Source organism: Mus pahari, chromosome 4, assembly GCF_900095145.1.
Source record: "Mus pahari chromosome 4, PAHARI_EIJ_v1.1, whole genome shotgun sequence".
In the NCBI taxonomy this organism is placed as follows: domain Eukaryota; kingdom Metazoa; phylum Chordata; class Mammalia; order Rodentia; family Muridae; genus Mus; species Mus pahari.
Window position 1 is genome coordinate 111,059,073 of NC_034593.1, and position 16,311 is coordinate 111,075,383.

Genomic DNA, 16,311 nt, shown 5'->3' on the forward strand with positions numbered 1-16,311 from the left:
AAGTTAAAAAAAAAAAAAAGAATGAGTTTAGGGACAAGGAACTCTACCAGGGCCCGAACAAGGGAAGCATCTTACATCCCAGGTTATTTTCTATCAGAAATGGGGTATTGTCAAGCATGGTGGTGTATACCTTTAATCACAACACTTGAGAGGAAGAAGCTGACAGATCTCTGAGTTTGAAACCAGCCTGGGCTACATAGTGAGACCTGTATTTAAAATACACACACACACACACACACACACACACAGGACGATTCGATTCCTCTTCCACATGAAAGTTTTCACTAAACCTCTGCTTTGCCCATCTATTTTCACTAGGAAAACGGAATCAATCTATTGATAATCATATTGTTGTGGCTTAGACTTTACATGCTGAAGGCTTAGTTGCCAGCATGTGACACTTAACAGGAAGCAGTAGAACCTATATAAGGTGGAAACTCATAGAAAGTTGGGGGCAAGTGCCCTTGAAGGAAATACTGGGACTCTAGTTTCTTCCTTCTTGCTTGGTTTCTCTTTGCTTCTTGACCACCTGAGCTTAGCAGCTTTGCTCCACCAGCATTCTCTCCCATGATGCACTCACTACCTGGCTAGAGGCCAACTAACTCTGTGCCGAAACCTCTAAACCTCACTCTCCCTTTGATTTATCTCAGGCACTTGTCACTTAGGATCATAAGCTACCAACTCTGCATAATTTTACTTGGCTCTTCAGATCAATTCTTTCGAGGCTTGTATATGGCTGAGTGGACAGAGTGCATTCTTTGCAAGCATGCGCACCAGAGTTGAGATTCCCACCAGCCATGTGAAGCCAGGCATTCAGGTGTGAGACTCTGATGCCAGTGCTCGGGAAGAAGCAGATAATACTTGGGTTCACTGCAAACCAGCCAACCCAAAAGGATAAACTCCAGGGTAGAGGACAGTACTTGGCTTTGACTTCTACCCTCCACAAAAGCATGCACCGGGACACACACGAACAACATCCCTACTCCTAATCCATTTTAATTTGTGCATGGATCTCTTGCACCCTTTTTGTCTCTGGTACATTGCATCAGAGATTATTCCCTTCCTGTATTATCATCTTCCCTTTTCTCTAGATCCTTCTCATTCATAAACAGACCTGTAATATCTTCTGAATAGTGGCATCCTATTACTCATAATGCCACTGATCACTTGATTAGGGAGTCATCCTAAGATGCCTTTAAAAACAAACAAACTCCACAAATCTCCATCATTCTTTAAAGCACTTTCTTACTTTCTGAAGTAAGACTCTTCATTTTAGGTTCATCTTGCTTTTTTTTTTCCCCTGTTGTAACCTGGCATCAATTATATCTAAAAACAAACAAAACAAAAAATCCTTTTTCCTTTTAGTGAGTGAAGATATTCAGAAGCCAAGATTTGAATGCTAGGTATGCTCACTGCTATTTGGAGTATCTCATTTACAAGGCTTCTCAGTAATCAGAGTACAAATAAAGACACAACACACACACACACGCACGCACACACACGCACACACACTTATTTACTTCTTTATTGCTGTACCTGTGTGTATGTATATAAAAAGGTATTTACAGCAAAATCTCCAATTCCAATCTAACGATACTTTGAATATTGGTAATCCCATTTTCTGAAAGTGAAAAGAACTCTGGCTCTTTTTATCTCTAATACAGTCACTCACTTGACACTCCCCAGTGTATAAGCAATCTCCCAGGCCACTGCTGACATTCCCCCTCAGATACCTTTTTCCCAGTACTGGGTCACATGGTGCTCCTATTTTGGCCTTCTCCATCAGTCTGATGGCAGTGTTTCCCCCCATACATCTATGTTTACTTCCCTCTTTCATCAGCTGGTCCCACTACCTTGACTGACTGCCCTTGTGTACAGATGCTTTCCTTACTCTATTTGGACTCTGATATACTGCAATGACTATAGCTTAGACTCTCTCATTTAGTCACACTCATTGACTTGGTGGTCTGATAAAACAGTGTCCTACAGAAACTGTCCTATTCTCTATTTGGGCCCTGGCATACCACTCCCCATTCCTGATGTCCTCAAAATTCATTCTCAAACCCTGATCTAGGATATCACCCTCTTCTAACTCTGTGAGGAGACTGACTTGTGTACAACCTCACTTCAACTACTCAGAAGGTGAAATACAACGGGAACGTTCCTGCAACTCACTTTGGATTCTGTTTCTCATCCTCTCACTTATCCCTAAGTGAAATGTCCTTAATTCGAACCATTTGCTAATTCTAAACCAAAGTGAATTAGTATATGTCCTAGAAATTTTCAAAAGTAAAAATGCACTTACACAGACGATAGATAGATGTATGTATGTATGTATGTATGTATGTATGTATGTATGTATGTATGTTTGTAACTGCCTGGTGCCACAGGCTATCTCAGCTACTCCAGAGGCTTAGGCAAGAGGGTCACAAGTTCAAGTCCTACCTAGGCAACTATGTAAAAAACCTAAATCAATCAATTCCCACCCCCCTAAGTAAAAAGAAGCTGGGGGTGTACCTCAGTGGTACAGTGCTTATCTAGCATTTTCAAGAAACTGGGTTCAATTCTCAGTATCAGTAAAAGGGAAATTTATTTCTGACAATGAAATAATTAGATGGTCTCTACTAATAATGGTATTTAGAATTAAAGAAAGGACTAAACTTGATGAAGCAGATAAGGTAGAATATTAAAACTATTATTAACATTTACAACTTAACTTTCCAAGATAAAATGTTTTAACCATAAAATGTATTAAACCAGGATATGGTTATAATAGGATATCTAAAATAGAAGTATGATTTTTCATATCAAAACAAAGAAAGTCTTCTTTGCCTATCTACCTTTATTACTAAGAGTAAAATCTTCAGTTTTAGAGTAAATGGTGTCTTTTAATTTACTCACATTTAGAGCACTCTTCCTTTACTCTAATATCTAGAAGTCGTACCAGCTTTATACTTAACTTGCTTTGTATATTTAAAGGCTTAATGGGCACTAGAAGTACTTAAAGTATCAGGAGTACCAAGAAGTTTGGAGGATGAACATAAAGAGCCTATTAGTACATAGACCAACATCTTCCACCATGTATATAAAACACCATGCTGTTTTTATTCTAACAGATAATCAATTCAGCAGTTGCTCCTTATACATTGCAAATACTGAGGCAGCACACATGTACATACAAGTTGTGAGTTCACCTTCCATCTACTCACAGGATGCTTGCTCCCACTTTGTATAACAATAAGTCATCTATTTCTCTGCACCCCTATGCCATCATTTACTCTAGATCCAACCACAACTGGAGATACTGCAGTATTATCTTATTTCTTAATATCTGTTCTAGTTATCTTTGAACTCAAAGTTCACATTTTTCTAGATCATTTCAAAATTCAAAAGTGATCACGTAAGGCATTATAGTAGTTAAGAACATTGATTATTGACTTAGGGATAAAGCACATGCAGTATTAAGTGTGCGTACTGGACATCAATATATAATATCTGGAGGGGAAAAAAAAGCCTGGCCAAGTAAGACTGCCTGCCTGTCTGTCTAAGTAAATAGAAGTAGAAAAGCCAGAGTACAATAGGGAAGACACGCCCACTGCCAGCTTATACACACACACACACACACACACACACACACACACACACACACACACCAATCTCCTCTCCTAGATAAAACTTCCTACAGAGCTTCCTCTCTGCTCTGTACTACTTGCCTCTCTAGAACCCCTCTCCATTTGTGCTTCTCTGAACCCCAACAGACTGCATCAGTGGATTCTCTTGTTTTCTACCTCTTCCTTGGGCCTCTGGCAATCTGCCTATCAGGAATCTGCAAGCTTCCTATGTTCCTCTACTGAAAGTCAGATCGAATCAGGTACCCCTCAGTCAAAATTATGTAAGGGCCTGGCAACTGTTTTCTTTCCTTGCCTTTAAGACCTAACTAGTGCCAGGCAGTGGTGGCACATGCCTTTAATCTCACCACTCAGATGGCAGAAACAGGCAGATTTCTGGGAGTGTGGGGCCATCTTGGTCTACAGATCTAGTTGCAGGACAGCCAAAGATACACAAAGAAGCCTTGTCTCAAAAACAAAAAGACAAAACAAACAAAAAAGGAACAAACAACCACAAAAAAAAAAAACTTAAATAGTAATAGCTTCACACTGTTACCATGACAACTGTTCTGTTGGTACTGTTTCTTTATTGTTAGACATGGTGGTGCACTCCTGCAAGGTCAGTACTTCTGAAGTGAAAGCAAAATCAGGAATTTAACAGACTACAAGGCAAGTTTAAGGCCAGAGTAGGTAACATGAGACCATCTCAACAAACCTAAAATGTCGCTTCATTAAATGTTCTTTCATTAGCCTTTTAAGTGTGTTATTTCCTACCAGGTCCATGACTAATGCAGAACAGAAATGCGTGTTCAAAGGTATGCTAAACTCAGTGCAGGACTTTCTAGGACTGGAGAGATAGCTCAGCAGTTAAGAGTGCTGTCTGCTCTTCCAGAGGACCCAAGTTTGGTTCCTGGCACTCACACTGGTCAGCTCACAGACATCTATACCTACAGTTCCAAGGGTTTCAATGTCCTCTTCCTACATGTAGTGTGCACATACACATACAGGCAAAACAGTCATACACATTAAATAAAAATAAGTAAATCTTTTTTTAATGAGAAATGTTGCCAATGGGTCTCCTTAGGGAACACTAATACAGTGCGAACAGTATTATCACAATCTCTTTATAGTAAACTGACAGTCTCCTATGCTACCAAGAGCAATCGTATCCTCTTCCTTTAGTATTCTGTCAAGGTTCTCCAAAGGTCTTCAAACTTCTAGCTTTGTCCACCTTTTACTTTTCTATCAAAACCAGTTATTTTCCTGATACATACTACCACAAGAATTTAAGATAAACTTTCACATATTGAAAAGTTAACTGAGGTGAGCAAATATTGTTTCCAAGTTATACAAATGGAAAAAAGAAAAGAAAAGAAAAAAAAGCCAGTTGGTGGTGGCAGTGCACACCTTTAACCCCAGCACTTGGGAGGCAGAGGCAGAGGTTTACAGTTCCAGGACATCGAGGGCTACATAGAGAAACCCTGTCTTGAAAAAAAAAAAACAACAACAACAAAAAAGTTATACAAACAGGCTGAGGGTATAGCCCAGTGGCTTATAAGTGTTACCCAGACCCTAGAGACCCTGGGTTCCAGTCATAGCACTGGGTCGGGGCTGGGGGTAGACAAATAGGAAACAGGTATAGAAAAAGAGACTCAGGCGCGGTTGGAGAGATGGTCTGATAATGATTAAGAGATCTGGCTGCTTTTCCAGAGAACCCAAGTTCGACTCTTAGCACCTACACAGTGGCTCATAACCATCTACAACTACACTTGCAGGAGATCTGATGGCATCTATGGGCACTGCATGCACATGGTACAAATATATACATGCAAGTATACTGACTATAATGAAGGGTTATAATGAAGGGCTATAATGAAGGGCTAGAGCGATGACTTAGAAGTTAAGAATGTGCATTGCTCTTTCAGGACTATAGTTCAGTTCACAGCATCCACATTGGATGTCTCAAAACCACCTTGCAGTTCCAGTTCTGACATCCTCTTTTGGTCTCTGTGGGCACCTACACTCCTATATACAGATACACATAATTAAAAATAAAGGCAAAACCTTAAACTAAGTCCATTAAAAAAAAAAAAAAAAGGCAGATGAAGGCCTGTGGCGTGGCTTAGCAGATAAAGGCGCTTGCCACTGAGCCTGAAGATCTGAGTTCGATTGCCAGAACCCACATGGTGGAAGGAGAGAACAAACTTACTTCTGTACCCCAACCCTCATACCAAGTACTGACAATAAATTGGAGAAATTTACACCTTCACACGGTGCTTGTGAAAATGCAAAATAAGCAGGAAATTCTTGAAGCAGGTAACACAGTTACTCAATAATTCTGCAACTCCTCTCCTAAAGAGAAACAACAGAAAAACCCGTTTTGAAAAAAAGAAAACCATATATCCACTCAAAAACTTAGCCATAAATCTTCACAGCAGTATTATTCATAATAGAGAAACATAGAAACAACCCAAATGTCCAATGAACAGATTAATAAAATGTGCATATGCACACAATAAATATTTGATAAAAAGAATGAAACACTCACCGATAAATGCTATGATGTGGATGAACTTTGAAATCATTATGCTAAACGAAACATGGCCCATCAGCAGTGACCACATGTTTTATGATTCTATTTATATAGAATGTTCATAATAGATAAATCTGCAAAGAAAGCTGAATGGTTTCCTAAGGCTGTAGGTGGGTGAAGAGAAGAAAATACAGAATTGACTTTTAATGAATATCATCTTTCCTTCTGGCATGACAAAAAAAAAGCATACGAAATAAGCACTGACAGGGAAGGCAATGAACAGATAAAAGCTCACGGAACGTGGGAGGGAAGGAGAGAGAGGGCTAGACAGGAGGGAAAATAGGAAGGAGGGAGAGAGTCGCTCAGTGAGTGTATGCACACACACACAGTCATGTCTAAGTGTGGAGTTACAGGTTGAAATAGGTGTGTAGACTGGGAGATTTATAGTAAGAATAGAATTGAGAGATGGAGATGGCTCAGTGGTGGTTAGGAGCACTTATTGCTTTGTGCACAACCCAGGTTCAAATCCTACCACCAAATGGTGTCTATCTTGAAAGAAAGAAAGAAAGAAAGAAAGAAAGAAAGAAAGAAAGAAAGAAAGAAAGAAAGAAAGAAAGAAAGAAAAAGAAAGAGAAAGAAAGAGAAAAAACCCAAAACCAGAACTGATTTCTCACAGTTCTGGCGCCTGCTGAAACTGCTTTCTGCTTCCAAGATGGCCTTTCCATGATGTACTGTCAAAAGGTGAAGATGGAGGCGCAATAAGGGGACACTTTTGTCCTTCAAGTCCTTCATAAGGGCTCTAGCCCTGTTCTTGAAGGCAATGTCTTCATGGCCTAGCCATCTCCTAAAGAGCACACCTCCAATATTGTTATATTGGGAGATTAGATTTAACAAATACCAACCAACTATATTTTGGCTACTATGAATAATTCTGTCATAACACAGAATAGTTATCTCTTTAACATCTCTTGTCATTTCCTTTACATATATACCCAAGTGAGATTTTGGGATCATATGAAGTTCTAGTTCTAAATATTTTAGGAACGTCCATACTGACAATACTATTGGTGATATAGATCTGTTGGTAGAGTGCTTGGCTGGAGTGCCTAACGTCCCGGCTTCAACACTCAGCATTGCACAAAGGAAGAGTCAGAGCTGTGGAAGATGCCAGTCATCTCATCAGCAGGAAATAGAGGTGGAAGATCAGCTGTTCAAGGGCTTTGCTATGGAGCAAGTTTGAGGGTGGCCTAAGCTACCTGAGATCTTGAGAAAGAAAGAAAGAAAGAAAGAAAGAAAGAAAGAAAGAAAGAAAGAAAGAAAGAAAGAAAGAAAGAAAGAAAGAAAGAAAGAAAGAAAGGCACATTCAGAAACACACATGCAAACACACACAAAATAAACACACACAGCTTTTATCTATTAAGAACATAGTAACAAATATTAAAATCTCAATATAAGAAAATCCTGGATTCATAATAATGACAAACAAGGTTATTTAGATCAATGTCACTATTCTACAGGATAGTCTAGATTAAAAAGATAAAATATTTCTTAAATAAACTAAAGCAACAAAAGACAACCCAAGGTGTTGTAAGTGTGAAATGTCCTATGCAGGTTCATATATTTGAAAACTTGGCCTCCAGCTGGTGGTACTGTTTAGCAAAACAGTAGAGACCATTAGGAGCGTCTGGCTGGAGGAAGTGGGTCACTGGAAGTTAGGTCTTGAGGGCTGCAGCCTGCCCCAGTTCTAGCTGGACTGCTTACTAAGCAAAACAAAGCATACAAACCATAAGATCCCAGCACCAATGACAAGAGCTGCCCCAGCCGCCACGCCCTCCTTTCTATGGATTATGCTTTATGAACCAGAAGCCAAAACAAATCTTTTCTCCCTTAAGTTGATTCTGTCAGATACTTTGTCAGAGCATCAAAAAAAATGACTACAAAAAAATACAGTATGAAATTACAAGGTCACAAGTAAAATAAAAATGAGCATCCAGAAATGTATGATGTAAAAAAAGCTACCTCTGTTCTAAGAAGTCTGTCAATTTTGAAAATTTACATCTGTTTTAGTAAAATAGCAAGAGACACAACACAGGAAGAGAAAGCAAATCCAACAACCACAGTAAATTCCAAAACCTTAAACTTGGTTCAAGGTGGTTTCAGATTGGTAGTGACCTTAAACACATAGCAAAAGAAAATTCCAATGTATGCACTGACCATAGACAGATAATTCTCACAGATCTCTGGTCAAAATGGTAAAGAACACACTCAGGAGGACACACTGTATGACAGCACTTATATGAAAGTCAATCCTTTATTTCCAGGTTCATTAATCAATTCATATTGGCCTTCCCTACAGGTAATACCCATCAGCCATAGGAGCACTAACAGGTCTCCTTTTTAGAATCTGAAGGGCCCAAAAAATATGCTACTAAAGATAATCAGCTGTACTCAAATACTCGGGAAACAAGACTCCCAGACCTAAATAAGCTGGGAACATTTTCATATAAAGAGACATAACTGGTTTCAATACCAAGTTATGAAAAAGATTCCTCAGGCTAAAACAGATACAACAGATAAAGCTATCCCTCAGAATCCGTGAGGGCATGAATCCAGGCGTGTTCACAAACAGAAAAACTATGAATGCTGAAGTCCCTTCTACATGATGGCAATGTATCTGGTATAACGCAGGCACACCCTGAAAATGTTTCCACATATTTTAAAACATCTCTACATTACTAACAATACTTAATACAATATAAATGCTATGTAAACAACTGTTTTACTACATTGCTTAGGGAATAATAAACTGGGAGGAGGGTTAAAGGTAGTGTTTCTTAGCATTCCATACAGATACAATCTTTTTGAAATATTTTCAAACCACATATGGCTGACTACATTGGTACAGAACCCAGGGAAGGCCAATTAATTATACACCCAGGAAATAAAAAGTGCCTTAAGATCTAAAGCATAATTTAATTACAAAGTTACAGCGATCCATTGAATTACTTCACCAAATTGAGAAGTGTCTAAGTGCTTACTACAGTCAGCTGCTTATCTGGAAAAGAGAAACAAAACAGGTAGTTCACTTCCTAAAAATAAAATGCTAATGTGTCAAAATGGAAATATCTGACAATAAATATATGCTTTTCAAATAGTAATAAGCATATAAAAGATTTCACACCCTGTGCTAGAAACTGAACCCAAGATATTAGGCAAATAATACTTGACCATGGAGCTACCTCTCTAGCCCCCCACCCCTCACTGGACACTTTAAAGACTCTGATTAGTGTCCTATCAAGAAATTAAAGAGAAGCCAAGAGAGCCGTGCACACCTGCAATCCCAGCACCTGGGAACTGGAGGATAGAGAATTTAGAATTCAAAATCAGCCTCAGCTCCATAGACGAGCTGAGGTCAGCTTGTGCACAAGACCATATCCCAACCAACCAAACAAACAAAAGAACACAAGGAAAAACTGCCTCTAAGCCCTAAATATTAAATTTGGATTCAGTGGGGATATTTCATACAAACCCTTCTCACTATGCCTTTCTCAACAGCTCCAGATAAGTAAGTCCTAAGTGCTAAATCCCATATTAACAAAGCAATCAGATATCATCTTATAATGCCTGACAGCATTCCTTTATGCTGCAAAAGAGGTTTCAAAGAACTAGTCAGAGGAAATTATGCAAAAGCAATCACAAGTTTTATGACAATGTTATTTCAGAAACAAAAGAAAAAGCTGAGAGGCAAGAATGACAATATTAAAATGATCTGTGGCCCCTATTTTCAAAGCACAATTTTCAAATTAAAGGATTTATCATTCTATCACTAATTAGAAAGTGGTGTCACACTTAAAAATAAGTGTATTCCACACAAGAAAAAAAAATTTTGTAGTCCATAATTCAGCTCACAAAACTCAAAATAGAGTAAAGTTCTACAATCAAGCCCATTGAGGAGTCTTTTACTTCCAGAAACAGCTCTGCTAACTAAAGTGAGACAGAAGAAAAATACTAAATGGCAGATGAGGAGAGAGGAAGTATTAACAAGTTGTGGTAATAATTCATATTAAAGATACAGTCAGTTTCAGAACCAGTAAGACTACTGTACTAAAGAAACCAACACTTTAAATACTTTTGCATGAGTGATGAAACACATGTAATTATCTTCCAAAACCTAAGGACGGTCTGAGTCAAGAGGGCTGGCTGTTGTTCCAGAGGACCAATGTTCAATGCCTAGCATCACATCACGCTCACAGCCATTTGTCAATACTTTAACTCCAGGTTCAGAAAACCCAGTGCCCACTTCCGGACATATACATGCAAGCAAAACATTCACAAACATAAAATAAAAATAGAAATTTTAAATAAATCAGATATAAAGGAATGTCTCTTCCTTTCACCAAAGAATTGGGGAAGAAGTGATCCCTTCTACTAAAGCAAATTAAGATTTCCTTCTGTGGTTTTCTTAATGGTTCAAAAACTAGGTTGACTTTATGCTAATGCATAGCTACACTTGCACAGACAATAGATACCATGTTCCTGAACCAAGCAGTCAGCCAGACCAGCCTCTGTGCCTGGTCCCTATCTCCGACTCACTGCTTTCAAGCTCCTTACACTTAATGCAAGTCAAATCTACCCGCTATGATCAGGCTGACCCAGAAAGCATTTATTCCTATCAGTGCCAGGCTCTATGTCAAGAAGCATGTTGGTAACTGCAGAAACAGTAATGAAGCTGACAATGAAAGATCAATAAGTAAGAAATGACCGCTGCCCTCTAGGAACCTGAAGATTCCCACATGCCATCCTTCCCGTTCTAAAACCTAGCTGAAGTGTTGCAACCTTTCTAAAACTTTCCCTACAACGAACAGAAGAAAAAGCAACTTTTTAAAAATAATTTTAGAGCCGGGCGTGGTGACGCACGCCTTTAATCCCAGCACTCGGGAGGCAGAGGCAGGCGGATTTCTGAGTTCGAGGCCAGCCTGGTCTACAGAGTGAGTTCCAGGGCAGCCAGGACTACACAGAGAAAAAAATTTTAACCTTCAGTTGTCACTTTCTATTCATTTAGTGTTAATTCTAAAGTCATGGCTGGAGAGAGTTCAGTGGTTAAGATCATGGGCTGCTCTTCCAGAGGACCCAGGTTCAATTTCCAGTACCCACATGGTGGTTTATAATCATCTATAACTCCAGTTCTAAGGAATCCCTCTTCTGGCCTCCAAGAAAACCAGGCATACATCCTGGTGTATAGACATATGTACAGACAAACTCAAACTATGTACAGAAAAGAAAAGTCTTCATCACATGAGCTACTAGAGATTCATATTTCTATACAACTGATTCTTTAGGTATATATCCGCAAAGCCTAGATTACTGTTTAAACCATAAGAACACAAAAGTTAAGATCTGTCAGAGAGTTCAACATCAGTCTTTCCACATCTTTAGTGTGCTAGTTACTAAACATGGCTTCAATTGCAATACAGAGCAGCTCTCAGTTTTACTTACTGAGGTAGGGTCTCTCGGGGCTGGCCAATTCTGCCTAGTCTAGCTAGCTATCTTCCTCAAGAAACTTGTGACCGCCTCCTGAGTACTAGGATTTCAAACAGCTGCCATACTTGTCTGACTTTGCATGGGTTCTTCAGAATCAGGGCTCCAGTTCTCACACTTGAACAAACAAGTTGCTTTATCCACTAAGCAATGTTCCCTGACCCAGGTAGCAAAATTTTAATAGGCCATATAAATGTGATGTGTCTGACCTATTTCTGTTATACATACATATGTATGTATATACACATGTGCATACATACATGCTTATCAGTACTAATATTTTTTCTGTTGAACTTTAATTGACCTCCCAGAAAACTAAAATGATACCTCCTGACAAGTCAAACCTACTGACTGAGGGAGCTCTCTGACTCCCTTAGCTATAAAGGGAGCTGTTAATTACAAAATCTGTACTTGAGGGCTGGAGAGAAGGCTCAGCAGTTAAAAGAGCACTCACTACTCTTTCAGAGGATCCATGTTCAGTTCCCAGCACCCATAAAGCCGGCTCACAATCATCTGGAACCCAGTTAGAGGATCGAGCACTTCCAAGGGCACCCAGCACACACAGGGTGAACACACATACAGGCACGCAAAACACTCATTTACATAAAAATGAAAAACTTTCTCAAATCTATACTTTGTGAAACCACTGATTCATATTTAGCCATGATCCTCTGTTCTTTATGATAATGAAGTCAACATAGTAAGCAATGGACAAGAGGTCATGCATCCTGGAAAAAGGAAAAGCAGGCTGTTGACTGCAATCACCACCTCACTTAAACGCTCATTTAAAACTAGAAGTCTCTTAAAGCACAGCTCAGACACATTAGCAGTTAATCCATAAAGCCTTAAAGCTGTACAACAAAAGCCTGACCTAATCCATTCAGCAAATTACTGTTAGCTCTGAAGCCCAGGTCCACAAATATAGTAGTTCTATGGAATACCTTTATTTGCAAAATTTAACACAAGTCTTTAAGAGGCATTAAAACAAGTAAGCTCTAGTAGTGTACACCTGTATCCCCAGGAATTCAAGACTGGCCTGGGCTGGGCTGTGAAACCCTGCCAAAGAAGAAAGATAGATTAAAATAGCCAAGGGGGTCGGAGGGTAGGGCTGAAATGATAGTTTGATAGTGTAGTTGATCAAGTGGCAAGTATCAAGACCTGAATCCACAATGGAGTAAATAAATACCCAGGAATAACCCCACCACTGAGGAGCCAGCAATGAATAGGCTCCTGGAGCTCCCTGGCCATGAGGCTCACCTAATTAGCAAGCTCAAAATGAAGGAAAGATCAGGTTACAAAAAACCAAGGTGGATGACCCCTCAAAACACCCAAGTCTGACCTCTGTTCTCCACGCATGCATGCCCACACATGCAAACACACACATAAAAGATAAAACAGCGGGCTGGTGAGATGGCTCAGTGGGTAAGAGCACCCGACTGCTCTTCCAAAGGTCCAGAGTTCAAATCCCAACAACCACATGGTGGCTTATAACCATCCGTAACAAGATCTGACTCCCTCTTCTGGAGTGTCTGAAGACAGCTACAGTGTACTTACATATAATAAATAAATAAATCTTTTAAAAAAAAAAAAAAAGATAAAACAGCAAAAACCACCAGTTACAGCAAATGACTTGTTTGAGCATGTAATTATATATCACCAAATTTTTGTGTAACAATGAATTTTGAATCATTAAACCCTTAGGATAGTAATGTGACCCTAAAGATAAAATGTGACAACTGTTTTTTATATTTAAATTTTGATGTGAATTTTCCAGACATCAAATTCCCAATAACAGACAGTATAGGTGTTTGTATTATATTGCAACCCAGTGGAAAACACAATCCTCGTTCAAAACTGTAAACAAAGACGAGAGGCATGGCTCAACAGATAAGAACATGTACTGCTTTTGCAGAGAACCTAAGTTCAAGTCCCACCACCCACACCGAAAACAACTCACAAGCACCTGTAACTCCAGCTTCAAAGAATCATGTCCTCTTCTGGCCTCCTTAGGCGCCAATTAACATGCATGCACATACATACATACACAGATGAAAAAATAACTATGTTTTTAAAAACACTACCAAGTCCAATCAAGTTTTCTGTTTAGTCCAGTGGCCATGAGCACTTGCTGCTTTTGCAGAGCACCTGAGTTTGGTTACCAGCATTTGTGATGAGCCTCATCACTGTGTGATCTACAGCTCCAGGAGAGCTGATGCCCTCTTCTGGCTTCTTTGCCAGATATACCCACAGTCAGCCACAAATTAATACATGAATTTAAAATTAAAAATAAGGGGCTAGAGATACGGCTTGCTGTCTAGTATGTGCGAGGTCTTGGGTTCAATCGCCAGCATCAAAGAGATAAATAATAAATGTTATAAATGGAAAATAAAACGATACCGATCTCCATTCACTGATGACACTGTAATGCATCACAGAATGTACATTTAAAAGGGAAAAACCTTAATCCCAGCAATTGGAGGGAGAGTCAGGTAGATCTCTGAGTTTAAGGACAGCCTGGTCTATATGATGAATTCCAGGCCAGTCATGTTTATAGTGAGACTGTCTCAAACAAACATAAAAGTAAACGGGAAAGGACCAATAATGCCTGAAATTTTAACTGATGTTACATGATTCGTTTACAAATGACGCTCGCCATTATCAGAACAATCAAGTGGAGAGGCTCCTAAGGTTATTTTGTCTTGGTGATTGTGTTTGCAGACTGGGCAAACACTTGTGCAGAGTGTTGTTACAGGACAGATTCCTGGGGCTGGGTTAAGTAGGTGACTAGATGAGCTTTTAAGTGTCACTTCTAAAATTCCCAATCTACAGCACGTGGAAAAAGAGAAAACATTCGGCCTCGCGGTTAAACGATCTGCTTCGAATCCCAGTGAGTGTACATATTCGAAACTTGTCCCTCCTCTCCCGCTACAGAGATTCTCCGAGATTTTCCCAAACAAAGGCACGGAAAATATGCACAGGTGGGATAAAAAGGGGAGTGGCGGAGGCCAGGCGGCGCTCGCTCGAGACAGCGCCCCCACGCCGCCAATTTTCCCGGCCGCACCTGAGAAATCAGTGCCCTGCACACCTCCACCCTCAGGTGGCGGCGTCCCGAGCGAATTCCCCGACCTATAACCCTCCGCCTGCACCTTGGACGGACACTGGGTATTGTCTGCAGCCTCCAGCGCCCAGGAAAGGCACGGAGGAAGGAAAGACAGAGAGAGACAGAGAGACAGATGAGAAGAGAATAAAGAACGAGAGGGAAATGAAGCGATCGGCAAGCCGCGCGCTCCTTTCGCCAAAATGAGCGTCCCTTCCTCGATCCCTCTACCTAATTCGGGTCACAAAAGCAGACCCGCCAGCCCAGAGAGGCTGCAACCGGAGCTGGCAGGCGCGGAGTCCCGGGCGCCCTAGGTCCCGAGCAAAGAGGCAGCAAGAGAGGGAAATGGGCGTGTGGGTTGGGCCTGGCTGGCCCCAGGCCGGGCTGGGAACAAAGCCGCCCGGCTCCCCCTACCTGGAGCTGGGGCGTCGCCCAGGCGCGCGGCGCGGGGACCCGAGCGGCGCCCCTTCGGGACAATGGCTCCCTCCCCCGCCGTCGGGCGCGCGGTACAAAGGCGCGGCGCCCGGCCGAGCACCGGTCCGCAAAGTCGGGAGAGGGGACGGCAGCGGCCGTCCAGGGCTACGGCCCGGGCCCCTCGGAGGGAGCCCCCAGGCAGCCTCCCCGTCGCCTCCCTGTCCGCAGCCGTGCGGGCTCTCGCGGCACAAAGAGGCGCGGGAGTCCGCGGCGGGGCGCGCCAAACCCGGGGCTCCGGCCGCCGCCGACGGCGCGAGCCGCTCTGCTCCCCACACTCACCCACAGCTCGGTGCCCCAGCTCATGGCGGAACCTGAGGCGACTGGCGCCGGCCGGCTGCTCCCTCTGTCCTCTCTCGTCCCGACTTTCCCCCCTCCTCAGCGTCTGCCTCCAAAGCTGCCGCCACCACCGGGTTCCCCAGTGAGGGAGAGAGACACGACTGAAGCGAGCCGCCGCCGCGTCCCCGCCTCCCGGCAGCGGGAAGGGAGGGACGGAGGGAGGGAGGGAGGGAGGGGGCCGGGGCCGAGGGTAGGCGGGACGGCGGGGAGGGGGCGGGCCGCGGTGCACCCTGGGATCGGGGCGGGCCCGCACTCGCGCGCGCGGGGGACGGCGGGGGTCTCCTCCGACCCGCTCGCCCGGGGTTGGGGACCCTCGGAGCCTGGGCGACGTCCGCTCCGGCCGCCGGGCTCAGCGAAAGCCGCGCTCAGACTCACGCTCCAAGATGGAGCACCAGGGCGGACGCCCACGGCCCCTGCCTCGCTCGGAGACCCTCCCCCCCTCAAAGGAGGCGACCCCACACGTCAGCGTTCCCCGCCGAGCCGGGACAAAGAAACCGCGTCCAGACGTCGGAGCAGAGGGGTGTGTGCGTGTGTTTAGTTAAAAAAAAAAAAAAAAAAAAAAAAAATATATAAAAAAAAAAAACAAACTGCCTTCGTAAGCGAACTTCTCCGTCCAGGCTTGGCGCTTGAGCCCGGGATCCGCGGGAATCACAGACGGGTAGAGGTCAAACGTCCAATGTGAATGCAACGTGTCACACGACGTGTCTGGTTTTTGTTTTTGTTTT

General features: G+C 42.3%; 1 protein-coding gene across 4 annotated transcripts in view; it reads right to left on the reverse strand.

Annotated features, from left to right (window-relative positions):
• Fnbp1l (formin binding protein 1 like) overlaps nt 1-15,731 on the reverse strand; it is an 83,100-nt gene extending 67,369 nt beyond the window's left edge. For all 4 annotated transcript variants that reach the window (XM_029537285.1, XM_029537284.1, XM_021195660.2 and 1 more), the window contains exon 1: nt 15,530-15,731. In XM_029537285.1, coding sequence (XP_029393145.1) covers nt 15,530-15,553 — 24 coding nt within the window. In that variant the 5' untranslated portion in view covers nt 15,554-15,731. The remainder of the gene's footprint in view (nt 1-15,529) is intronic.
• Between the last annotated feature and the right edge of the window lie 580 nt (nt 15,732-16,311).